A 27,887-nucleotide genomic window follows, 5' to 3' on the forward strand; every position below is an offset into this window, starting at 1 on the left:
ATGTTCTTATATAATATGGACTCAAGCCCTGTTATCATAAAACTTGAGTCCCATCGATAAACTATAATAAAAGGTGGACAGAATGAATACTTGCTCGCTATAAGCATTCACAAGTAGTCGTCTGATTTATTTATTACCTCTGGTACTACAGGACCAGGCTATGTACGTCATACATTGCAAAGATTCACGTTTTGCGTCCTCAGTTCATAACAGATGTCCGAAAATGAAAATAGCATTCTGATCCTCAGCCGAGCGATCCACTGATATGATGTCTCCAGAGAAGATATTGAATTGTAATAGCTGATTAGTTAGTTGTTCCTAAAGTCAAAAAATATTTGTACATTGTGAAATTCGAAACAATTGAGCATCGAAACCTCTAGATATCAGAATACAGCTAATCGATTATATTTTCATCAGAATTTAGTTCATAATTTAGCTCTGTATAATTAGTCAGCGAATAGATCTCTTGTAACATCTGATGTATTATAAGGTAAATAAAATTTTGTAATTATGTAGAACGTAATCTCGTTATTATCCACTTTACGCTGTTTAAAATCAACTTGTTTGCTATTTCTTTATTAGTTATAACTGATTATTTATATATATATACAGTCAGTATCTTGAGTAAATATTAACATTTCCATTTTCCCTTTTACAACGCTTTTTTTTTTTTGCTGCTTGTATGGTCATTTTCTGCAACGATTACAGATATTTTATTATCAGAATCTTTTTATTATTAAATTAAAACTTTTGCTTTTCATTTTGTTCTGCTAATGTTTCTGTAGACATTCTTGAAGACTTTGTTAAAGCTTATCAGAAGGTAATTTTGGTTAGCTCCGTATACATACAGGAATGAACGCACGCGCACGCACACACAATGTACACATCAATACGCAATACAATATAGATCTGTGAGTTGATACAACATTAACAGCATGCTTTTTTCCCCTGCGTTGATATTAGAGAGCTGTTTCACACGCTTTTATGATGCTAATTTTAAAAAATGTAGCATTTTCTAAAAAATGTGATTTTAAATAACTGACATTATGTTTTATTAGATTGTAATATTACAGATATGTGCTAGTGGCTTCTTCTTTGTAGGAAGAACAAAAAAATACAATGAAGGTGTAAACGTGAACCAATTACATAACTAAAAGCAGAACATATAGGAACCGTTACACAAAAGTAAAAAAAAAAAAAAAAACTAGTAACACATGGAACGTGGAAGCTGGCACAGCTCAGTCATTGTTCAGTAAGTGTATACGATAGTTGGCAGAAAAGTTAGTCTGACGTGCGGAAAGATCTAATAGGTGGCTTCCAAATATCATATAGAATCATTCCTTGGTTTCTGTTGAGTGAGCCTTGTGAGTGAATAACCATCGTAGATTCTTTGATGTTGCAGGCACTGAAGTGGTCCTCTGTGTAAGACATGAAGCTCTTGTCCCATTCAGTATGGTCAGTTTGAGAGAAGTGGAAAGCTAGGCCTCAGCTGTCTTCTCTGTTATTATTCACGTCTCCAATATGCTTTTTTTGTCTTATTTCCAAACTACTAGAAATTTGTCCTATGTAAGAAAAGCCACTTGAACATGGAGCATTATAAACTTTAGGATTTTGTAGAAAGGGTTGTGGTCCTTAGGTGAACATAATAAAGTATAGTATATTATATAGCACTGTGACTAGTATAGTCACAGTGCGTTTTAAAGCCACCGTTATGTCATGAGATTTTAAGAGATTGGCAATTTTGAGAGAAGTATCAGTATAAGAGATGGAAACTGAACGTTCTGTAGCGAATGTCCGGAATTTGTTGTGGAGCAGGAGTAGAGAACTGTATTCCTTGTACCATTTTCTTAGAATATCCATTCTTCACTAGTGCAACTGCAATACTTTTGTGGAAGGGTTCCTCACGTTTACCCCTTTATTGTATTATTTTATTTTATTTATTTATTTATTAGTTTTTTTGTTCTTCCCAACCCAGAATAAGCCACTAGCATATGTGGTGAAACTAGTTTGTGTAATCATCTGTAATATTACCTCCTAATAAAACCCAATGTCAGTTATTTAAAACCTTTTGTAGCTCTCTATATGATCCAAGATTTCTCTTATCGAATGGTAGTTTGTTGATCATGTTGATATATTATATAAAATTCGCCAGTGGATATTTTGTAGTGATTGTTATTTTTATATATAAAATAGTTTGTTGATTCTTGTTGTTCTTGTTATTCTGTAATTAGGAGTGAAGTGTGTGTGTGTGGGGGGGGTATATGACTGTGTGTATAGGCATTACTTAGCCTTAAATATTTTCTGTTCTGTTCATTTCTACATGTATGTATAGCATCTCCTTTTTACCAGAAAATCGATTTTTCATTTTTAATGGAAATGGAATGGAAAATTGATGATTTGTTTTTCATTTGCCTCTGCAGTTCAGCCATTAATGATATTTCCCTCTCGCTGGAAAGACATGGGTCAGAGACTCGTTTAGGATGCGAATAATCTTTATAAGGGTTTCCAGTCTTCCTAACTTCCTGGAACTCGGGTTTTTCTTCCCTCAAAACAGACAAACTGGCCAGAGAATGAGCGCAGTTTGCAGGCTGTGTCTCTTTTACAGGTACTTCCACAGTCAGGCCCACTTCCACAGGTACCTCTCCAGTCTCTGGAACAGCCTTCTTCATAATGTGTTTCCCATCAACTAAACCTTCAGTTCTTCAAGAAAAATGTCAATATATTTTTCTTTCTCAGTTATTACTTGCTCACGGCACTAATATGCTGTTGGTTCTTGTATTCTTCGTGTGTGGATTAAATACGGCATCGAACATTATGCAAATGCTACTCGCCACGTAAACAACTGAATCGGCCAGGATCACCCAGTATGGAATGCGAAGTTATTTATTTATTTTATTAAATGAAAAAATTCTATTTTGTTCGTTCTGCAGCTACTCGCCAGCTAGCAAAATCTTCGCCACGGCAAGTATTTGTTAAGCCCTGGTTATCATCATCATTCTTTCAGGTATTTAGGCCCAATGTCCTGCTCCGGGTCTAATTCCATCTTTTCCTTGGTTGTCTCTGAGTTCTACACTATATCCTCCAACTGGGTGCTATCGACGTATTTTTTGGGGTAGTCTTGGACTGTCCCTTCTTTCGATATGTTCAATCCTCTTTCGGTATTCGTATACTTTGTCTAATACTGAGTCTATTTTTAGTTCTTTTCGGTATTTCTGTGCAACTTTTTTTTTTTGTCCCAAAGAGTATAATTTGCTTTCCTTCGCAGGAATTTCATTTCTCCAGTTTCTATTCTTTTTTCTTCTATAAATTTTATGGTCTGTAATTCACTTCCGTACAGTTGAGAAGGTCTTGACAAAACTTTATAGGCACTTATTTTTGTATGCTGTTGAACTTGGTTAGGTTTGAAAATATTATTGATCTTTCCTGTTATCATTAGAAAGTTAGAAATGTTGATATCAATTTCAGCTTCTTTTGTATATGAACAGCACATCCAAGGTATTTTGAACAGTCAATTTGCTCTAGAATTTTATTTAAATCATAATTTCGCTTCTGACTGGAGATGTTCCTTTAAAAGCCATGATTTTTTCTTTTGTCTATTGATATTTGCATTCCAATTTTTTTAGCAATTATATTTAAGGAGTATATTGATTTTTGGAGTTTATCTTCACTTCTTGCTATGATTTACGAAATAGAGGATGCATAATTTTGTTTCACAGGAAAGTGGATGAATACAATGACTTTGATAGGAAAACTAGTAGGTGAGTTAGTGAGGGCTCTAATAAAATTATTTCTTTGAACAGATATAAGATGACTATCAGAAGGTTGTTGAGTGAATATAACATGATAATGTAGTAGAAAACGTGGTCTTTGCACTATCCATGTATGACAATCATGAGTTGAGATGGGTAGTGAAAATGATGAACGGCATGTTATCAGAACAGTCTGAGCAAAAGGTAGTCCAACTGTGAATGTCTGGAATGAATTTGAGAGATAAATGGAACTGTATAAGCATAATGATTTGTATTTGAATGAATTTATTATGATTCATCTGGAGAGGCTACTTAGAAGGGAGAGTAAGCAAAGAGTTAAAGATAAACATGGGATTTGAGGACACAAGATGAAATAATAAGCGAGGAAATAATAATAATAAGAAAAGGTGAGAATGAAGGAGTTAGTTATTTTTGATTTTTATGGCGCAAAGACATTAAGGATCAAACTATTTCAGGACACAGGTTACAAGTAAACGATTAGTAGGACAATCACAGACATCCCTTCGAACCTGCATCCTCTTGGCTGGAGAGCGAATACGCTAATTACTCTACCAACGAAGCCAGCTAATAAAGGAGTGATTTGCAATAGCGGTCAATGTCAGATAAACGAAAAAGAACATCTAGCTTAGGATGCATGGGAATCAGTTGGGTCTGGGAAAATAGAATGCCTTGTAACGAAGGATGTATGGACTGGTGTAGAGGATTCAACTTGAGAGGAGGCATTCAATAGGACTGATTACAATTCAAATGAGTTATTATTTTCTTGCAGATGCAAGGAGTATCAGAACTGAAGACGTCTAGGAAATTTTGCGCATATGGAGTTGATTTTGCTGAAAATCTTATAAGTGAAGCATGGTTAGAAGAGGAGGAGGATGAATTGACAAAAATACAAATAGATGGATACTGTTTAAGTGTTTTTCGCGAAGACAGGAAGAACAAGAGGTGGGTGGATGCTGTTGAAGATAGGCAGGGCAACTCTGTCAGCGTATACTGCCATATATGTATGGGAGATATACGCCTTTAACATCTCAATAAATATCTCTTCCTGTCCACTTCTTCCTCCTTCATATTCTATCAAAGTCACTATTATAAGGTGGAGGAGGCGGACAGGGTGAGATTTATTGAGATGTTAGAAGTTTAAAATTGTGAAGAGTAATGACAAATTAATGTACAGGAAAATTTGTTAGGCATGTAACAGACTAGGTTTGAGAGGTGTCAGATGTGCCTCCACTTGGCAAAAGTCACTATGAGGTAATCCTGGATGAGGCCATCCCTCTGGTCGGCACTTCTGTGCTAAAAGCATATTGTTGTATGGATCCCACACAGGAGAGGTTAAAATACCCATAGCATAACATTGAGAAAGAAAGAATCTATTAATAAGTTTCTTGTAAAACTGAGGGTTATATTCACAGGGGAAACAGTAAGGAAAAGGCTATTCCAAGGAAGAAATAGATGGAATGAAGGAAGACGATGAAACGTTGGTTCGATATGTTTGAAGTTGAACTGCGTATGGAGGTTGACCAGTGGCTGTTCTAGTTCGTACACGATTATAGAAACGTGGAGAAAGTTAGTGGTCAGTTCGGTGGAGCTATGTCCTAAAACTACCTATACAAACAGAGCGCCTATGAGAAAGTGACTGGAGTGAGTCTGTGAGAGAGGAATCGCATATTAGATGGATTTCTCTCATCTGTACAGATTCAAGAATTCTTAGGGAAATTTAGGGTGCACTATCCCAAATAAGAAATATTCTAAGATTGCTCAGATTTGGGATTTATAAAAATGTTCGGAATTGAGCAGGTTTGTTTTGAACGAAAAATAATCGCGAGTATTTTTTAGAGGTTGAGGTGGTTATGGATGTAATATGCTTGTGTCAAAATAAGCTGGATGTAAAAGTTATCTTAAGAAGAGGAAACGATCTTGAATAAAATTCGAAACATTGTCAAAAGTAAGAGGGGGAGGGGGAATCTAACATAGGATTTTTCTTCCGGGTAATAAGACAGAACTGTGTTTTGATAGTATTGAAATTCACTAAGTTGTCTCTACACCACTTGGTGAAATCAGTGTTAAGATATTCATTATGGAAAATCTTGAAGCTTGATGCGAATGAATGACCAGACCAGAGAGAAAGCTGGCAATGCAGTCACAAACAAGCAGGAAGGAGACTATTTTCTGGTGTATTGAATGAGGAGATTATTCTGTTGAGAAGGAAGACATGCCACACTTGGAAATATCAAGGAAAAGAGAGAGAACGAGTTTTTCCAAATCTTTCCGTAGCCTGCATCTAAAGGTGAGTAAAGTTAGCGAGAAGGTCTGCTGTAGAACGAGAGTGGCGGAATCTCTATTGGTGATCACTATTTATCGGATTGCTTTACAAAGAGTGAAGAAGCTGATTGTTGTTGGCCCTCTCCATGAATTTTGAGAAAATAAAGTACTGAGTTGAGAGCGATGGAACGATAATTCGATGGTTGACTTTATTTCTCTTTTTAGGGATAGACTGGACGAAAACTTGCTTCCATACTGTTGAGTGGATGTCAGATGAATATGACAGCTTAAACAGACGAGATGGATATTAATAGTGGAGCACAAGTTTTGAGCATAAATGGAGAGATACCATATGAACAAAAAGAATTATTAGTTTCAAGACCTAATGAGTAATTTTTGATGTATTTCTTGCGAAAGATCAGAGGAGGATATGCGGTGAGCAACTCGTGGTATTGTAAGAGGCGATTTGCCTTATAAATAGTATGTTGAACTACAAATTCTCAAAATTCTCAGGAAACAGTTTGATGTAATTGATTTTTGGAGCATGTGTTGAGAAAGTAGATGGAAAGAAGGGAGAACAGTGATTGCTGGACATTGGTCAGGAAATATTTAACGGCAAGAATGTCGAAATATATTGTAAAGATCGAAAGGTTAAGCAGGTAAAATGGATTTTGGTAGGCGGAAATAATCTTGAAAAATAATTTAATTTGAATCCATTTGACATCTTCCTAGCTTGCTTGGAAGATAGACGATACTATTAGATTATTATCACCTGTCTTCTAAGTAGGCGATGACTCGGTTGGTAAGGAAAGCGAAAGTGTAATGCGACCAGCAGTTTGCCAATCAGGACGTAAAACAGAGTGTTGTCGATATGGGTTCTGTAGAAGAAAAAACGATTAAGGGGAAATGACATAAATTGCTGAAAATATATGCGGAAGGTATAGTCAACTTATTTAACGAGCGATTCATGAACGTATTTCATTTTCTCGTAGCGTGATGTCATGCAAAGAGTGGGAGAGGTGAATGGGGCGAAGAGATTAGTAGTAAGTGAACGTGAGGTATATGAGAATTGAGTAAACTCGATATTGATCAGGCATTAAAATTCGATGAGTTTTAATGCCTCACATCACCGCGTGTTTAAAGGAATTTTTCACGAAATGTTTCGTGCAGTCTGGCATGATGCAACAGGTCGGCTCCCAAAAGACTCAAAAGAGTGGGATGAGGACTTCCTCCACTCTTTTCCTTCTCATCCGATTGAAGACTCATCCTTTAGTAGTGATGAGGCTTCATATTACAGGCTAGTCTGTAATATGAAGTATGGTAGTGTGGTAGTTAAGGTGTTAGAGATTGTTAGAAGTAGGTCTTGCTTTAGCAATTTATTTACATATTACAGAAATATATCAAGCCTTTGCACATCGAATGATATGTTTAGAATTCCAAATGGCAAGTTCGCATTGAAATTGGGACTGTTAGATTTATATAATATATTAGTGAGATGGATAGAGATCGACTGATTGTATCAGCAAGTTGTGTATGAACGAGCAGTGTCACAAAGGGCGACAGTCACTAGTAGTGCACTACAGCGGGTTGTTTTAGATTCATTGTTGTTTAATTTACATATTAATGATATTTGGAGAGGCTGGAGGGAACTATGATGAGTGAAACAACTGTGTTGTGGCTTTTTGGGAACATTTATGTACACTCTGTGAACACATGAGCGAGATGAAAGTCAATGTTGAAAATAAGGTTTTGAAAGTCAACAACGGGATGCCATGCACTGCCGACCGACGGAATGCATTGAAGTAGCTAAGGGACCTCGGGATTATGATAGACAAGGACTGAAAAGATAAACCGAAGGAGTGTCACCGATAGAGCTTGATAAGATGGATAATATGATTTAGATATATAAGTAACTGATGAAGAGTTTGTACTACATTAATGCAGTAGACACTTTTGATAAAGTGTAGGAAGAAAGCAACAAAACAAAAGCCTTTCTCTGGTAGTTCTTTATGGATTGTGTTGGTAGTGCAGTGGATGAAGACCATAGCTTTTTGTACAGAAAGCGAAAGGTATTGGCCTCTGTGTTGTGGCGAATGCAGAAACAGAAAATCAATAAAAGACTTGAATTGATGAATATTGTGTTTGATAGTGAGGCCGCCTACAATGAGCCTTTTAATCCCAAGATGATTTGGTTTGATGATGATGATGATGATAAATAATAATAATAATAATAATAATATAGTTGACTTACCTGTACATAATAATCTATTGTTTAAATTTAAAAAAAAATTCAACTTAACATTTCGTTTTGCATATTTGGGCTTAATATGTGCTTATTATTCCAATGAATATGGAACGTCGATATTTCATTCGTTAGTCTGTTTGGTCAACCTGGACGGGGTTTAAGCGTATTTATGTAGCGAAAGCGTCAGAGATGTCTAACTAGTTTATCAGTCCTACTCCTCCTTGCTCAAAAGGAGGAGGAGGAGGAGTTCTTATCACACTGGAATAGTACAGCCTTTCACCTCTTGACGTTTTAGTTTTAAATTGACTTTTCAATCAGATTATGATGTGATCGTCCGCCACTTCATGTTCAAAAGCGATCGATTTTCATCCCTTATGACATATTTCATGTCACTCAAACACCATTTCAAGGGATAACATGCATAGTCTCTTATCTGCACTGTACTAATAGTGTACAACACTATTAATATCGTGGGTGTGCGGATTAGCAGTTAGTTTATTCATCAGGAGAACTCCTTTTCTCTGGTATGCTTGTCTCACTCGACGATTAACATTTGTTTAGCATTTAAAAAACCTTCACAAACATTCTTATACATAAATACATATAGTGGGTCGAACCTACGGACTGTTGGTTGCAGAATGGAATCGCTGTCCACTCGGCCAATTAGACCGGTAAATATACTTTTCTTAATCTCGGGTTTCCTTTATTTAAATGATTTTAAAACGGAACAAAACTTCTAAAGCGCATAATGCACTCATAGGACTGAATATTGAGTTTTAATATTAAAAGGAGGAGTCAATCGCAACATTTGATTGCTTTCCGTCATTGTCTTTGAATGCATGTACAATTGTTGTGTGTGTATAGAGAATATGTTAGTATAAATCTATTTCGGGGCCATCACTACAGTTAAAACGTTTTTTTGCGCCACAGTTTGTAATTACGCCGTGTAGCATCTCCCTTTGATTTTCTTAATTGGAGCGAGCTCCTTCACTTTAATTTGAACGAAATTGAAGCGATTTCAAAGAAACCTTTCTTTTGCTTTTGTTCAAAGAAAGTGCAGTGCTCTTTCAAGTGATTACATCATGCTAAGAACTTAGAAATTGAAGTACAGCAAGTCAGACAGGTGTTCCCAGAGTATGATAGATAACTTTAGACAACGGCATTCTCTCTCTTTGGTTGATTTACCCTCTTAACTCTACATCGGTAGAGTTATATAGTTCTTCATTTAAATCAGTAAAAGTTGATTAAAGTTGATCAAGTCATGAAGCCGAAGTGAAGGCTATTAATTTCGATTGCAATGGGAAAAAAATATTTCTTTTAAAGAAAGAATGCCGCTGATGAGAACTTCATTCCTCGTTGTGAAATTCATTAGGAAATACGTGAGAAGAAATTTATTTGTTTCTGTATACTCCATCCAAAATGACACAAACAGAGCAGGTGAAAGTAAGTATCTCTCCAATTGGTTTAGCTAACTGTCCTCGCTAATCATCTGGTGATTTGAATTCGAAATGTTCGAAAGTGACATACCTTCTATTCGTCGTTCTTGGACTTTTCAAATTAAGCCAATTGGCATTGTTACTGTAGAACTCAAATTACGAAACTGACCTCCCTGAAAGGTTTGAATGCTCAATAAATCAATGCAGTTTAATCGTCGAGAAGGGATTAACTGTAAACGAAATAACTGGGAACATATTGGTGTAATCTGTAACTAGAGCACAGAAAGTATTAAATTGGTTTGAGACTCGGATTTCGACTCTTATGGGTCGGTCAATTTTTCATTATGTAAATGGATAGCATGTTCACACAGCATTATCTGCTCTCCTCTCTGGTAATCTTATACTTTTCTGATGCTTTATGGTGCTGGTTAAGAATAGTCTTCAAGTAAAAAATGGAAAACAAATAGTATAAATTAACTATCGTAATGTATGTAGTGTTAGTATGTGTGGTTATAGAAGGACACATGTTTACCTCTCTTAAAAGACCTTTATTTTTTCTTACATTTCGGTATGACAAAATAGAAATAGACCTAATCTAACACATCGTTTCCTTGACAACAGAACAGAAACTGATGTTGTGGTACTGAAGAAGACAACCGAAATCACGTGGTGCCGTTCCATCCCGCCCGGATCGTCAGAATTAGCTACATGTGTTACAAAAATAGCAATCTCCTCAAGTCTGACGGTTCGGATGGAAGAGTTTACATTATGCGAGGGGAGGTGGAGAGGAAAGGAAGGGTAAAACGAGCATCAACTACAACTTTTAAATACCACAATTCACAACACTGCCAGTGCCTGGAGTTTAGCACACCGGAGAAGGCAGAAACTACCGCCAGAAGAATAAAACAATTCCTACAATGCTTTTTTTTTTTTAACTCAGCTCATTGTAAAAGTGCCAGCAACGTAGTTCAAACAAAATATCCCCCCCCCCCCAATTTTCTTTCCTACATGGAATACGGATAATAATTTGTCTGCAACTATCCATTTCCTTATATTGGAATTAACTGTCCGTAAATGTCCGCATAGTTTGTATACAAAAATTGGAAATGATGAAGTTTGTTTTGCTTCCCTGAAGATAGAACACTGATGCCAGACTAGAGAAGTGCCGAATTATCACAGTAACGGCAACACTGTCGAATACTCAACGAAACACATGTTGGGCTCCCGCTCAACAAATAACACAAGAAAGATAATGATAATCTGTTGTAGTGGTAAAAAGAAGAGCTTTGAAAGTACTTTTTAGGTAAAATCTAAATATTTGCCCTTCGCATGGTTGTGTATAACGGAATATTCTTATGCCATTGTACAGGCCAGATCAAACGATGGATATCATTACATTCATTAAGAGCGACACCTTCCGAGATTAAGTGGACTAGAATCTCTCAATCTCTGCTCCAGGCATCAACAGTGTGTGCAAATGCATAACAGAGAGGCATGGAATAAGCCATAACTGGTGTCACCCGACACATTCACAGTACTAACAAAATACAGAGATAAATTATGGTGTAGTATAGTGAGGTAATGAGTCCTGAGAGACGAATGGGCACAATGAGAATCAGCAAACATCACTAGAGCATCTTCTGCAATCAGCTTCTTAGTGTACATTAAAAAATCATATTTCTTTCTTGACCAGTCCTTTTTGGTAAACCAGTAATTTTATTTTAATCGAATTCATATATTTTTTCGAATGGCATTGATTAAAAATCTTCTCTCAGAATACAAGCGCTGATTTTCTTTGTAAGAATGACCTATTAATGACATTGAATGCATGCAGTTAAATAATACACACCAGCAGCTGCAAAATTTGAAATGCTGTTCTCATTTATTAGCCAAGTTTTTTTGCGATAATACCACTGAAAATTATGGAAATATTCTTAACGTATTTATGTTTAATTTAATAATTAACAGGATTTTAAATAGCTGAAGTTCTAATAAGGATCCATTCAATGACCGATTGAATTGTTTGTTAGTTTATAGATGAGGGCGAGAAGAAAATCATACCATTAAAGAAAATTAATAAAGATTAAAAACAAATTGATGCAAATAAAAGTAGAGAAATTATTGAAATATGCAAATAATTTATTAATGACAAACACAACTCTAAGACTCAGAAAACGTGCTAGACAAAAAGTTATATGAATTTTTCTATTTACGTTATTTTCACTTTTAATGTCATTTAAATTTTAATTTTCACTTTTATTCTCACAGTTGTATTTGCTTATCTTTATCTCACAAAATATTGTTAGGTAATCACAAGAAATCGTCTTTTCGAACATGTTTGAAACTGCGCAGCTGTGAAATGCAACTGGATACTATAATGTGACATATTCTAAAACGGAAGAATTTTTTCCCATTGATTCTAAATTTTCTTTCAGAGTATGATTTAGTTCCTTTCATGATACATTAACAAATTACTGACACAATGAAAGGATCCTTATCAGAACTGCAGGCCTTGTTCTCATATTTGATACTCGAATGCTATCACCAGGGATCATTTATTATTATTTTTTCTCTTTTAGTGGACAACAAAAGAACTATAGAAGAATTTTTGTTTCGCTTACTGTATTCTCTCTCTCTCTCGCACGCACACAATCACACACACACACACACAAAATTAATAAGTTAAATAAATGAAAAACTATTCTGTTCTATTTTTAAATTATCTCAAGTTAACCGTGTATTTTAATAAAGCTTTGAACACTGTTCACAAACCTAGATATTGTTATTTCTATCAAATTTATAGTTTAGCGTTCTCGTGTATAGTGCTACATATTACCATTAACTTAGAGTTTTCGAGGCTCTAGCATAAAAACAGTGATTTTGCTTTGCTACTTATTGGCTAAGCCAAGCTTTTAAAAAAATCAGCATTTACAGCCACTCATCATGGTAATGATAATATATATGTTATTGAAATAAACTGCGATAATATTTCGCCATTTCCAATCGCCTGCCAGTGTATATTATTATCATATTTTCATATTTATTTTATTCTGTTTTTATGTGTAGATAATAAATTATAAGAACTGATTTCTTTAAAACATACAACTTGACTCTTTCTTAAAAGTACCCTTATTTTGGTGCTTATTTCTGACCATGGATTTGGATAAAGAAACCTTCATAAAACACAGGATAACATCAATTTTTACACTTAGTATACACCGATATATTTAACACTCAAGCCATCACTCCGAACGAGTGAGGGGTAGAGGGGGGAGAGTGCTCAGAATGTTCAACACAACATAGTCGAAGAAAACAAAGGAAACGACACTGTTGAAAAAGTAAGAGAGATTACGGCGTCGGGGAAAACAAGAAACAATTTAAAATTACTCTGCCACACACTTTATACCACAGGGACCCGCTGCCTGCCGACTGCTGTTCCACGTAGGGTTGTTTTTCTCTGTACACTGATATGACTCCACCCTTCATGGAACTTGAAGACAGGACCGGGATGATCACAACAACCAATAACAATATAACAACAACAAAAATGAAATGACAGGAAAGTTTTCCTGTGATCTTTGATCGTCCTGTTATGAGAATGGGATATCACTTTGTTCCCCGTTCCCGTTCTTGATTTTATTAAGAAGTTTTGTTTCTTCGTTTCAAAAAGTTTCTTCATGTTTTATATGCAGTTCTTGTGGTTCACTTTAATAGCCATAATAACTAGCACACAAACATTGACGAAGTGTTATCGTCAGTGTATTATAACAATGGTCTCGTTGGAAGAGGTAACAGGTTCTAATTGGGAAGTTGTCAACGTATAACTTATGGAACATCTCACTTCCCAGATCTTTTCTATTACTGATTAACCTCCACTGATTAACTTATATCCTAGCAAATGCCACTGCAGCCTGTATTTTAACGCGTTTAGTTCAATAATTTACTTATACATTATGAATAACAAAGACGGCTACTAGTAACAGCTGGGCAAACACATACCTAGTTTTCTATGACGAAAAAAAAAAAAGCGAGATGGCTACAACGTATAGCGTCATCATTATCTTCATCTAATTCTGGTGGAGGCATTCCCATAAGGTCCAGCTAGCGGGGGGGGGGGGGATTAATGAACTTCTGCGACTTCATACAATTTGGTAATTTTCCATCTCCAGTTGTTCAGCATAATGATTTCAGATGACAAATGAACTATATGTTCAGTGTTTTGTTCTAACCAAACTCTTGTTGGTTTCTTTGCAGTAATGAATTATCACAGAAAGAAAGAAAAAAAGTAACGGTTTCAGTCACTAATCAAACAAAATGATTCAAAACAGCATGTCACAAATGTTTTTGGCCTCACTGCCAAATAAAAGTGAAGGAATTGTATTGGGATCCATCGTATGCGAAGTTTGACTGTAAAACTGACCCGTACACTTCCCGCTCTCGATAAATAGCATCAATTCCCAGGGACTAGTGTTAATTAGGAACTCTAAGTCCGTGTTGTACAAATACTGTTTACGACAAGAAACAGTTCAAACACCTGACTTAAGAATCAAGACTTTCGGTAACGAGGGAGTTCATTGTTTCTTTCTTTCCTTGCTGATAATGAGTTTTTAAATGATTTTCCAAGTCTGCCGAAGAGGAACAGATCTTGTTGCATACGTTGCATGCAATTTTCCATCCCCAAGTGGCTCCTCTTTCGCTAGAATGGGATATCATGGGATGGACAGGAGGATTCAGCTCGTTAGAGTTCAACGGAGGTGAGGGATTTGTGTTCGGTGTGTTATCATCTTCTGATCTCAGAGAGTTTCCAGAACTTTGTGGCTCTCCTCCAGCAGCACTCACTGGTGGGAGGGGTCTCAAGCAGCTGGTGACTAGTGGTGTTGGAGAACTTAGTATAACAGAGGTTGACGATGTTGTATGTACGCTGTTAACTCCAGCAGACTGGATTACAGAGATTTCGTTCATTTTGGGAGCCGTCATTCCGTTTAGATAGGAAGGTGGTAAATAAGGAAAGTAGAGATCTGGACGTGGTGGAGGAAATTCACCTGGTTTTCCTGGGGTCAGAGAAAGAGGTAGGTCAAGAGACATTCGTCGACCTCGACGAGAAGTGCTGTTGTTCCACATATGCGTGCCCATATGAACTTTGAGATTTCCTTTGGTAGTGAATGCCCTTCCACAGATAGTGCACTTAAACGGCTTGTCTCCAGTGTGTGTGCGCATGTGAATCTGTAGAGCACTTCCGCTAGAAAATGGTTTGTGGCATACGTGGCAAACATGCTTCGGCAGTCCAGGGGGACGCTTCGGGACTGGAAGTATGGGGCTGCTCTCACTCAAAGGCCGTTTGGCAGTGTCCTCAGGGATTGGCTTCTGAACTTCCTCCATGGTTTCCTGAAGCCCGTCGCTGGATTGCGACGATGTTGAGCTAAATAGCTGGTTTGGGAGATCATGTATCTTATGAGTAAGTAGGTGTTGTTTCATATTGCCTTTGGTGGAAAAACCTCTCTCGCACATCTCACACTTGAAGGGTCGTTCTTTGGTGTGGCTACGATAGTGAATCTCTAATGCACTGTTACAAGCAAATGTTTTATAGCACACTTTACATGTAGTGGAAATTCTTACTCCTGGAGGAGGAAATGAGAAACTACCTTGGAAAGGAGAAAAAAAACTTGGTACTTGCTCTGCAATAGCTTTCGACAAAACTGATCCTTTCGGAGTAAGGTCAAGAGCCCCATTGTCTGAGACCGCAGTAATGACGCTAGGGGTTACTGTCGTAGAGATCGCAGATGTAGCAGATTCTGCTTTGACTAGCGATCCTCGGGATGGACGGTCTTCCCTGGAGGCATCAGTCATGCTTCTCACAGGTGGAGTCGAGTAGACAGGGGACTTATCTCTGGAGCAAAGAACGTCGCTGTGAGATCTTGCAAGAAATGGAACTGCATCATGACGTAGTAGGTTGCTCACAGAGAGACCCACTCCAAATGGAGAGAATGGAAGCGGGTGAGTGCTGTTGCTGTTTATGGCCTTCACGTGGTTTTCTAGGGCGGCAAGGGAAGCTGTGTAAGGGGTGGTAGGAATATCAGCAGAAAGTGGCCGATCCGAGGCTGGCAGACTGGGCGGTAACGGACGCTCCGAACTTGGGGAAATATCTCTACTAGGGGGAAGAGAAGAAGCATTTAAGGGTAGTGGCATATCTTCTTTGGTCACTGGTGAGGTAGCAGATTCTTGACTGATGTTACTGACTGTTGGAGATGGAGCAGACTCGTCCCCTTTGACACTTTCTCCAGTCGTAGTGGTTTTGATGACGGAATCGGCATTGAGGGTGGAAGACACATTCTGAGGTATGAAACTGTCTGCAGGCGAATCTGATAAGTGGATGGATGTGGGTGGCATTTTGGGAGGATTAATTAAAGTTTGTGGGGATGAACGAGGCGGTCTTATGAAAGGTGGATTTAAGATGGAAGATGGTTTCAGGTCAGTTCGGAGTATTTGCTCTCTAAGTAGGTCTGGTGGTTCACCCGTATGCATTCGAATATGCTGTTGGAGTATCATGGAGTTGGAAAACTGCTTGTGACATACCGGACATTGATGGAGAACTCGGAGTGGAGGCTTTACTCGATGTACTCCCATGTGAGTTTTCAGATTTCCTTTGGTTGTAAAAGCGCGGCCACATATCTTGCACTTGAAGGGTCTTTCTCCGGTATGGGTGCGATAGTGCATTTGAAGTGCACTCTTACAGCTAAGTACCCGATGACAAATGATACACTGGTTGGGATCACTGAGTTTGTGTTCAATATTGTCCACCAACTGCTGCAGTTTTGACGTTTCAGATGTCTTTGTCACTTCCATTAAACTTTCCCAAGAGTTATCGTTACTTCCTGGCTTTGGAAGGAGATCCTGGTAGAAGTTGGGATCTGCTGTCATGGTACCTTCTGCAGCTGTGGAAGAAGCAGATATTACATTAGAGGTAGTAATGGTTGACACTGAACTAAAGGCTACCGATGTCGCATATGTAGAAGGATGGAAAAAAGAAGAAAATGAAGGTGGTGATGTGAAAGGTGGTGGAATGACAGACAATGGAAACCCTGATGCAGTTGATTTAGCAGCTAATAAGTCTTTCTGTTCTTGATCTTTTGCTGTTTCTTGAGAGTTATGAGAAGAAGGTCGAGATCCTTCATCTTCATTATCAGATGCTCTGCAATCCACTTTGGAATCGACGCCCCTGTCTTGGTTATTGCCTGCTGCATCTTCTATAGATCCATTGGAAAAGTTGGAAAGATCATTGGGTGAAGGGCTCCTTGGATGGGAGGGGCTGTTGTCATGTGGTGAGTGGATGCTATTGGGTGACTCGCCAGTTGTTGAATAGTCCAATGCCTGATTTTGTGGATAAGAATTAGACACCAGTCTTTCCAATGGTGATGACAAATTAAGAAAGGGCTTTGCTTCTGTACCAATTTCGAATGGTGGTCCGTTCCTTTGATCTCGAGAAAGTGCTGTTATATCAGGACACTTAGCTTGGTGTCGTTGAAAATGAACTCTAAGATTACCTTTTGTGGAGAACCTGTTACCGCATATGTTGCATTTGAAAGGTCGCTCACCTGTGTGAGAACGAAGATGGATTTGTAAAGAACTTTCGCTGCCAAATATCTTCCCACAGTATTTACACTGATGCTTGAATGTATCTTCTGAAGTAGGTTTGTTGTCATTTCCTTTGCTTTTCTTTAGCTTAGACACTTCTCCCCCACTGATTTCATTCAACAAAAAGGAGCTTCCAGCCAATGTATTCTGCAAAGCCTGCTCAGTATGGCGCTCCAGCAGTTGCAGCGTATTTGGCTCGTGAGGTGGAGGTGGTGGAGGAGCCGATTGGTGTATTACTTCACACATCCTATTCTCTGGTAACTGCACCTCTGCTGGTTTCTCAGTGTGAGACAACACCCTAGTGGACATTATCGTTCTAGACGATACGGGCACTGCGGGATTACTAACTGACGGAGCTGCTACTCCCGCACTACTCTGCGTAATCTGTGGTGGAGTCAGAGCTGCGGTGCCAATGGGTGGAGTTGTTAAGTTAGGCCTTGGGTTAGTGGAACTTCCCAGGATCTGAGCTTGAAGTTGCTGGATAACTTGTAACTGCACAAGCTGTTGTTGTTGTAATGTGCACAGTGCCGACTGTAGAGCAGCCAGATTCGAGCCCTGAGGAGTGGGTACCTGAGCCATGGCTACTGCAGTGTTTTGTAAAACCTCTAATTTTACATTAGTGTCTGAGAGACGATAGGAAAACACTTGAGGTAGATGTGGAGAGGACCCCTTGCCATCCTCGTCACAGAAGGAAGAAGAAAGATTTAGTGCTGATTCGCCGTTCTTATGCGAATCCACGAACTTATCGTCACCGACGTAGAGTTGAGCAGTCGTGGCAACCAAAGTTGGAATGTCACCACTGTCCAGGGAGTCGGGCTTTTCGTGAAGAGATGGCAACAGATGACAATGCTGGTCTTCGTCGCCTTTGTGCCCTCCATCGCTGTCATCCTCACCCTGAAAGTGTTCTTCGTCACTTTCCTGTTCTGATGGCAAAAGTACTGGTCGCTTGCTGGCACACACTTGTTTATGATGAAGGAAAAGGGACAGCTCCGCAAATTCCGCACGGCATTTCCCGCACACGTGCTCATCTCCGTCTTCGCTGTCGCTCTCCGAGTTGATGCCTGGAAAGAAAGAAAGAGGTTGTTAGATCTGTCTGAAAATGTTAAATACAGATGTCATCATCATCATCAGTCATAGGAAGTTTCGAAAAATTCAGAAGAATCCTTCACAATCAAAAGCTTTGGTATATTCATTGTTATCATCAATGATCATATGATCATAATCAGATCTACAAACAAACTCCAGTCATGACTATAGCCTTTTGAACTATAGCACAAATTTCGTTCGCATAGAGAGAGAGAGAGAGAGAGAGAGAGAGAGAGAGAGAGAGAGAGAGAGAGAGAGAGAGAGAGAGAACAGAATGTTTCGTTTACATTCTGATTTGTTTTGTTTTGCTTGTTTTTCTTAAATCCACTAATCACTGCATGTCACATCATTGACAGATTTAAAAAGTAAAGTTTTTTTAAAAAAGGAAACGATAAAATATACGGTTTTGTCTTCACTTCCATGAGATCTATAATCTCCTTCGAAATGTAACGCAGTGACCAAGGCTTCAAAGTACATTATAAGTTTTGAGTTATGTCCGAGGGAAGAATTTTATGTGATAGAAACAGGCATTTCATTCCATTTATTTGATTATGGTGCAAAATTTATAATTTAACTGAAAACCAATTATACTTGTGCAACGCAACTACTTGTCGTGTCGACTTTAAACTTCTAACATGAAAACGGAACAGCTGTTACCATCATTTCTTCTAAAATGTGTTACTTCTATCCAAGAGTCTGCATGATATTAGGATAGCTAAATATAAACTAAACATAATTTCAAGTTAAGTGCATTTCTCCAAATGCGTAAGCATCTGGTATTATTATTATTATTATTATTATTATTATTATTATTATTATTATTATTATTATGTAAGGTGCCTCCATGGAGTCAAAAGACTCATCGCGGGAGACCCAACATTGACATACTAACCGTTATTCACACAATACCTGTCATACTTCCCCTTAAACTCATTCACAGTTGAAGCATTCACAACCACCTCTGGCAACGCATTCCACCCATTTACAACCCTCCAAGCAAAAAAATCTAGTCCTAACACCCTTGTTAACCACACTCTTACACAATCTCCAGGGATGACCCCTCGTTCTCTCCCTTCCTTCACTGGTCTTAAAAGGTTATCAGTATCAATCCTATAAAATCCTTTTAATAATTTATATGCCTCTATCATATCTCCTCTCATACGTCTATCAACTAGTTTTTGAAACCAACAGACTTTCAATCTATCCTCGTAGGAGACATCCCACAGGCCTGACAATTTTCGTAACCCGCCTCTGAATCCTCTCCACCATTTCCACATCACTCCAGGTGACCAGATCTGTGCACAATAGTCCAAATGAGGTCTTAATAATGTTTTATAAAGTGGGAAAATCACTTCCTTATTCCTGCTTGTCTGTGTGTTCCTCAATAACCATGTAATCTGATGTGAAGTCTTGGCAACCTTTGCAATATGCCCTCGAAACTTAAGTTCTCTGTCCACAATAACTCCCAAGTCCCTAACTTCATCAACCTCCTGCAGTTCAGGTCCATCAATATAGTATGTGATCTAATCCTTCCGAAGTGCATCGCCTTACACTTGGCCACATTAAACTGGCAGCCATTTAGTTTAGCCCAAACCACCAGCCTATTTAAGTCATCCTGTAAGATATCCACATCATCTGAATTAACTATTGCTTATCCCAGTTTTGCATCATCAGCAAACAAGTGGATATCTGCTTTCAAACTATTCCCAATATCATTGATATACAAATTAAATAACAGAGTACCAAACACTGAGCCCTCAAGCACACCACTAGTCACCTGCCTTCTACTGGACTCCGCTCCACCATAAACCACTCTTTGATATCTATCCATTAGTCACCCTCTAATCTAAATCACTAGTCTCGGCTCCATACTCATTTGCTCCAATTTATGCAACAGAGTTCCATGCGGAATCTTGTCAAATAACTTTGCAAAGTCCAGCAGGATTACTGAAAAAGGATTTCCTTTATCCAACTCCATTGTTACTTCATTATAGAAAGTGAGCATATTGCTAAGGCAAGATTTACCCTTCACAAAACCATGTTGCCCCTTATAAAGTATCATATTGCTGTCCATCCAGTCCTGAATTCTAATTTTTATCAATTTCTCCAGAACCTTAACCACTACTCCCGATATACTGATTGGTCTATAATTTGCTACCTCAGCCTCCCTTGTGTAGTGGAATAATTTTCCCCTCTTTCCACTCAATTGGGACTTTACCGGAACTGAGGTTCAAATTAAACAGCCAAGTTAGGCGATGTGCTAATTCTCTTGCGCATTCCCTTAAACCATGGGCCGATATGCCATCTAACCTAATGGCAGTGTTAGCATTAAGGTTCTGTAATATACCAAGCGCCTCAAATTCTTCTATCACTAGACTCTCATCAGTCAATGACACGTCCGGCACTGCAGTATCACAATCCAGATGGTACACTGTTGCAAAATGATCACTAAGCAACTCAACTATTTTATTAGTTTCTGTAATTTCCTTACCCTCAACATTTTTTAAAGTCATCCTTCCAAAGTTATTCCTCCTTTTACTTGCCACATAGCGAAAGAACTCTTTAGGATTTGTTTTGGACTCATCAGCTAGCTTCCTCTCATAATTAGCTTTGGCCTTCCTTATTATGCAGGTTACTCTTCTTGCCTGTATCTTGTACTGCTCATGGGAATGCTCATCACCTTTTTCTTTATACTTATACCACAACTTTCTCTTTATCTGCAACTCTCGCTTAATAATATTATTCATCCATCTTACTCCTACCTGATTCCTCCTCCTAACTCTGGGAATACAGTCAGATACAGCTTTCATTAAATACTCCTCGATAATCTCCCATTCACCATCAACATCTCTCCCCTTAAAATTCTCATGCCATAGCACTTTTGAAATCTGACCTCAGCTTGTCATAATCACCAGCCTTGTAATTCCATATATAACCCTTCTTAACAGAATATTCAGCACATAATACAATCTCCCAAGTCAAGACCACATGATCACTTTCCCCAAGTGCAGACATTACTCATATCATATCAGTAAGTATCTAACTTACTGATATGTTCTCCGATGCTATGACCAGATCTAACACTCTCAAATCTCTTGTACCTTCCATTACATGCTGTCTCAGGTAGTTATCTCTTAACAATTGTATAAACTCCAATTCCTTTGTTCCTTGTGACCATTCCATCTCCTAATCTATGTCCCCCATAGTTAAAATCGCCCATAATAATTACACGTTCTACACTCATCTTACTAATTTGCCAATGCATACCATCTACATTCTCCCGTATACCCCTTGGATTATAGCAGCAACCAATTACATATTGTATCCTGTTGATTTCTATCTCACACTAAACAAATGAACTACTCTCTACATGCCTGTCACTTCTATCATTTTTGGCTTTAACACTTCGTCTATCATTAGTAAACCCCCCCCCGCCATTCTGTTCTCTCTATCCTTTTTGAAGATCCTATATCCCTTATATGACTAACTCATTCTTAGTTAACCAAGTCTCACTAATTCCTATAATTTTTGGCCAAGTAGAACTAAGTAATGACAAAAATTCATCACACTTATTCCGAATACTTCGGGCATTAGTATACATAAACTGCAATACTCCTTTCCACCGATAATCACACAGTGTGTGAATTAGCCCACTCTGAATACCGTTAAAATTCTGAGTACAATGATTCCCCATATCACAGTTATTATTGACCTTAGTACTATTTATTATACTATAGTATATTCGTTTTGCTGTCACTGTCCGTCCATATCAAGTTATTTTAGGACTCCAGTTGGATGTTTTACGCAGAATTGTTATTTTGAATCGATACAATTTTTTTTTTTTCGATTCAGCTGTTTCAGTCGAATCATTTTAGGAACACAAGGAGCAAAACGTGAAATTATAAATTGCAACAACTCCATTCTGATTAAATGGAATTTAATAAAAATTTTGGATTTAGTATAAACATAAGAAAATGTCTGTGATATTCAAGTTTCATTTCAATCGGTGTATATCCATTAGTCAAAATTTATTTTGCACAACGCTGCAAACTAAACGATGACAGAAACGACTGAAATGTAAGTAAAAAAAATAAAATAAAATAATATAATATAAAATAGTCGTTATATAACTTTTGATACATTCCTACTCCAGATTTAATATAACGTTATATTAAAAGTTATATTAAAAGTTACATTATGAAAAAACTGGACTTTGCATAAAATAATTTTGTTGTAAACATGATAATACTCATCGTCGGGGGGGAAAAAAACCCTAAAATATTTACAATCAAAAATTCTGTTCTGAACAATTTCCACATTATTATATGTAAACATTTATAAGAGTCAGCTAACTGTAACATCAATTTTGGCAAAATGGGTATTTTGCCAAAATGTACATTTTGGCAAAATACACATTTCATGGTCCTTGATTCGAGAGGACGTAATAAAACTTTTCGTTAACGTTATTTAATAAAAATTATAAAATAAATTATACATTGAAATTATTATTTCAAAATTTTGAAATAATAATTTCAGTGTATAATTTATTTTGTAATTTTTTATTAAATTATAACGTTCTCAGTCCTGCCTGTACAAATGGAAAACCGGTATTATCCAGGAGGAATACTTATGGCGAACCAAAGGTCGAATGTAGCTCCATATAGTCTTGACCTTGAATATTTAATTTCATCGTTTAGTTAGGTCACGTTCAGATATAAACCCCGACTAACTGATTTTCGTTCGGAAATATTTTGCCGTATTTATTCAATTTTCTATCAATGATTCTTGAACATTTGTATATGGGCTTATTCATAAATTATATATTAATCTTGGGATTATGATTCTTAATGCTAAGCAAAAGAAATTTTCTCTCGAAATACTCAACACGGCTCCATTTCAAAGGTAAAGAAATGACAGTATCACTGCTCATGAGGAAAATTATGATGATGATGATGATGATGATGATGATGATAATGATATAGCTTCCATGAACCATATGACAAAGCTAATGCTATATTTACAGTAAATTTATTCATTAAATGAGTAATTAACCGTTCTGGAACAGATCAATAAGGTATAATAAACCGGAGATATATAAATTATTCTAAATAGAGAATTAATGTAAATTACTAATATGTTATTACTACATAATAATAATAATAATAATAATAATAATAATAATAATAATAATAATAATAATAATTTGTTGTTGTGTCCATTTTTATATATTTATAAATATAAATATATTTTATATATTTAATAATAATAATAATAATAATATTTTTTTAACTGTAATAACATTTTATTTATCATCATAAAGAGTATTTACATATATACAATAAAGTATACTATTGCATTTTCTGTTCAGTACAAAATGTAGTGTGCAGTGATTTTTTTTAAATATAAATGTACATAATTTTTTTTCAATATCAATATCATAGCTTATTATTATGCATCCTATTTACATATATACATTTTTTTAAAATATCAATATCTTCTTTATTGTTATACAGCGTACTAACTATTTTGTTACATAATCTGCAGTCTTTGATTATGAGGATTACGTGTAGATGTGTGAGGCGATTTAATTCCGCCTACTTCGAAGCTTTGGTTAGCTTTTATGAAGAGAGTGGTATTAGCTTTCACTATTTATGTTGTTGTTACTGTTTGTGTATGGGATGCAGGCATTGGATGCTAGTGATTTGTGATGTGTATATTGGTGTTAATGGTATGTTAACTTTGTTGGTATATTTTCCAGAGTTCGCGTTTTGATGTTCTGTAGTTATCTATGTGTTTTAAATTTCTTGGTAGGTTGTTGAGTTGCGTGGGTATCTGATGTGATCTCACAAAAGAACCGTATGAGCTGTTGAAGGGTGTAGGGATGTAGAGAGTTGTTGTAGGTCGTGTTATACGATATGTGTTTCTGTTGTTTTGATAGTTGATGTTGAAGTAATTCCTTGTTAATGTTATGTAGTGTTTTAGATTTTTAATGCTCAGGATTCTGTGTGTTGTGTCGCCATGTGCTGGTCGGATATTGGTTGTTGCGTATAAGGTGCCCAAATCACTGTTGACACAATTTTCCTATGTAATATTTCTAATTTTGTTAATTTTGTTAGGTGGCTGTTTGATGTATGTGCATAGGATGTTATACCGTATCTCAATAAGGATTCGCAGATACCCTGATATAGGAGTTTTTTTATGTTGGATGGAATAATGTCTTTTACCTGGAAGATTTTTGCTGCAATGATTCGCAGTTTGGTATGTAGATATTCTATATGTTTTGTCCAATTAGGGTCGCAATCTATGTAGAGACCAAGGTATTTTGCATGTGCTACAAGGTTTGATTTCGGAACATTGACAGGTTTCTTGTTGTTAATGTAGCGGTATGTGTGACAGTGTATTGATAGTGGTGCGGGGCGCATGATTCTTGGGTTGTGTTTTGGTGCCGTTGATTACAATTACGTTTTGGTAGAAGTATGTTGTGATTTCATTTAGGTCTTATTTTGCTTTGGAGAGAGCCATGTTGATGTCTGTGTGGATTGCTAGTAGTGCGGTGTCATCTGAGTACTGAAATATTTGACTTCTTATGGCCATGTTATGAACATATATGTTATGGTAATAATAATAATAATATTTTTTATATAATATATAAATATAAATAATAATAGTAATAATAATAAGAATAATAATAATAATAGCTAATTAATAAAATAATATACTTAATTTTATATTATAAAGTGAGGTGTTAAAATACATTATCCACATTGTTATAAAACTTGTTCACTGGGATTGTTTATTTATTACATAACATCTGGGGAGAGATGAAGAGGTGATACTGCAGGACATTTTGTGACAAACAAGAGGAAAGGGAGTTTAAAAATCCCAAAATTACTACAGATGATTTATAGGTAATTTGTGGATAATGTATAGATGAGTCCCAAGTCACTCTTGAGAATAGCGTCAGCTTGGGAATAAGGAAATAAGTTTAGGATATAGAGAGCTCATCCACAGGCAAAAATTATTTATATATATATCTTTTTAATTTAAATAACGGAAAAACAATGAATGCAGGGATATGTAACATTTTCTTGTTAAAGAGCAAACAGTGTTGATAATTTGATAATGAAAAAAAACCAGACTGCTAAATGTGAAGGATGAAAATATTGAGAGAGAGAAAGTGTTTCAGTGAACTTCGAAATTGATATTCAGCTATGCATGGTAAGTGCCAAGTTGGGACACGTGTTGTGGAAAAAGTCCAACAAGTCCACTCCGAGTTAGAATTAAGTACGCATAATTTCTGAACAGAACTGTTGACAAAAATTCTGTATTCGACTCCACGAGAGTTTCTTTCTTTCTTTCTTTTTTTTTTTTTTTTGATGAATCTGAGTTGATGTCAAATTATATGTATTGGAGTGGATTAGTTGTTCTAATTAGTGGACAAATAAAGGAATTGTGGAAGAGCTACAAACACAGTCTTGAGATTTCGTAAGACATATACTTCTTGACTTAGATTAAAGATAAGTCGAGGATGTAACATCGTCTAGCTGTTATATCTCGTGTTTCTGCAGAAGCCAACATATAATAAGGGTGAGTGCTATTTCAGATTTCACGACACAGGCTTATTGGAGCATGTCTTGTGATCAGCTTAACTCCTACCGGACCCAGGCCGATTACGACAGTGAAGTGACACACACAAGAGCTGCCTGTAAGAACAATTACGCAGACAAGGGCCTAACTACACGCTGGGAGCGGAATCCGAAGTGCAGTCTCCTGTTTAATCCCCACCGCCATGGAGAACGGGGATTTTCCGTAGTACAGTGACGAGTGCCAGACTTTCTGAAGTGTTCCGAAGAAGCAGTCACGCTCAAGTAATAGAATTTCTGTCATGGGTGGGCTAATGAACATTTACACACTGAAGACGGTAGCGGGCCATTACTGACATTTACTCCTGTGACAAGCGCCGAACGCACACACAATCTTCTCTTCTCTTCCACCCTCACCATAACACATGATTCACGCTTTGTTTACTAACACAATGTTAAGTTTGTTGAGAATGTTCATTGATAAATATTTATCATGGCATCTCTTTCATGTGTAGTTTAAATTTCAAGCTGCTTATTGAAATTTTCCGTTTCTCTCCTGTTCTATAGCGGTAGAAAACTAAACTTAGGCATGCTGTTCCTCACCATTTTTAAACAAAATAGTCGATTAATGTTCCATGCGTTATCCTTTTTTTAGCGGTGGTTTCAAACCTCTTCATCATTAAGGACTACTTTTAAAGCATTTTTCCCCTTTTCAACTTCCCCCATCTATTTTTATGAGTTCAAGTTTAAGACGGCAAAAAATTCTTAGGAAAATCATAACTAATCTTTACAGCAAAAATTACGTGATCCATTAAGAGTTTGTAATTTCTAGAACTACAACAAGCAGTTGTGAATACCGTACTAAGCCAATGTTAATTGTTCTATGAATGACATCAATTAAGTGACACAGTTTAATTTGCTATCGCCATGTTTGTGTTTTATTGATTGTACAAATAATTATTCTTCAAAGAGATTTGACATAACCTCCTCCTCACACTTTTCTGATAATATCATACACTGATTAATTACTACTTCCGAAAACTTTTCTCTGAAGACATTGGAAAGCAACTACCATTTTTATTTATTTACTTTAAAAAAGTTACCCTTCCAGATGAGCAGTGTTATCTTCTTGCAGTCCCCATTTGTTTTCATGCATTTCCAGAGCTTTGTCTATCACATGTTAGGAACAAAAAAATAAACAAAAAACTCCTATATGAGCGCATTATTTGGTGTATCATAGAAATTAATATGTTAGGAGAACCTTTCACCCAACTCTGGAATAAGATAAGATACTGATATTATAATTATTTAATGAAGGAACCAGCCGAAACGTCTTCATCTTAGCATTGAAAATTATTAACTCGAATCCTTTTGAAAGCTTTGAAGTTTCAAAAGGAATTGAGCTTTAGGAAAACTCCAAACTTCTCCATGCGTTGCCTTAATATTGCACTACCTAAGAGACATGTACTCCGCCCAGAAGCCTATATACTTACCTTTTATTAGATGCTTTTGATTAGAGAATCCACTGATTTGACAGTCGTGTTTTGATCTATTCTCTCATCAGCCTGAATACAGAAGCAAGGGGGGAGGGGGTTGTAAGAACTCTTGATTTGTAAGCATATAATAATTATTGAAGAAAACAACTAAAAAGGTGTCATCGTGGCATTTCACAAATGCCTTTTTATGGTATGTGTTTGCCCGTACGCTAAAAATAATAAAGGATATTTATTATCCGTTATTTCAATCACAATTTAATGGGAAATTAAAAAAAAAGATGAGGAGAGGAATGCCTACGAAAAAAAAAACATGTACTAGATTAAGATTTTCTGTGTAATCGATGCAAGATTACACCGCTTATACAATGAAAAAAAAA

The 27,887-nt window shown here is 36.8% G+C and overlaps 1 protein-coding gene across 1 annotated transcript in view; it reads right to left on the minus strand.

The window, feature by feature from the left end:
• Positions 1–10,240: 10,240 nt before the first annotated feature.
• Positions 10,241–27,887, minus strand: part of LOC150103220 (sal-like protein 1) — a 182,668-nt gene continuing 165,021 nt past the window's right edge. Inside the window, exon 2 of the mRNA XM_090397707.1 lies at positions 10,241–18,406. Within this exon, the coding sequence (XP_090253833.1) occupies positions 14,253–18,406 (4,154 nt within the window). The 3' untranslated portion in view covers positions 10,241–14,252. The remainder of the gene's footprint in view (positions 18,407–27,887) is intronic.

Source organism: Typopeltis vanoorti, chromosome 9, assembly GCF_054136105.1.
Source record: "Typopeltis vanoorti isolate ZY-2024b chromosome 9, IOZ_Tvanoo_1.0, whole genome shotgun sequence".
NCBI lineage: Eukaryota > Metazoa > Arthropoda > Arachnida > Uropygi > Thelyphonidae > Typopeltis > Typopeltis vanoorti.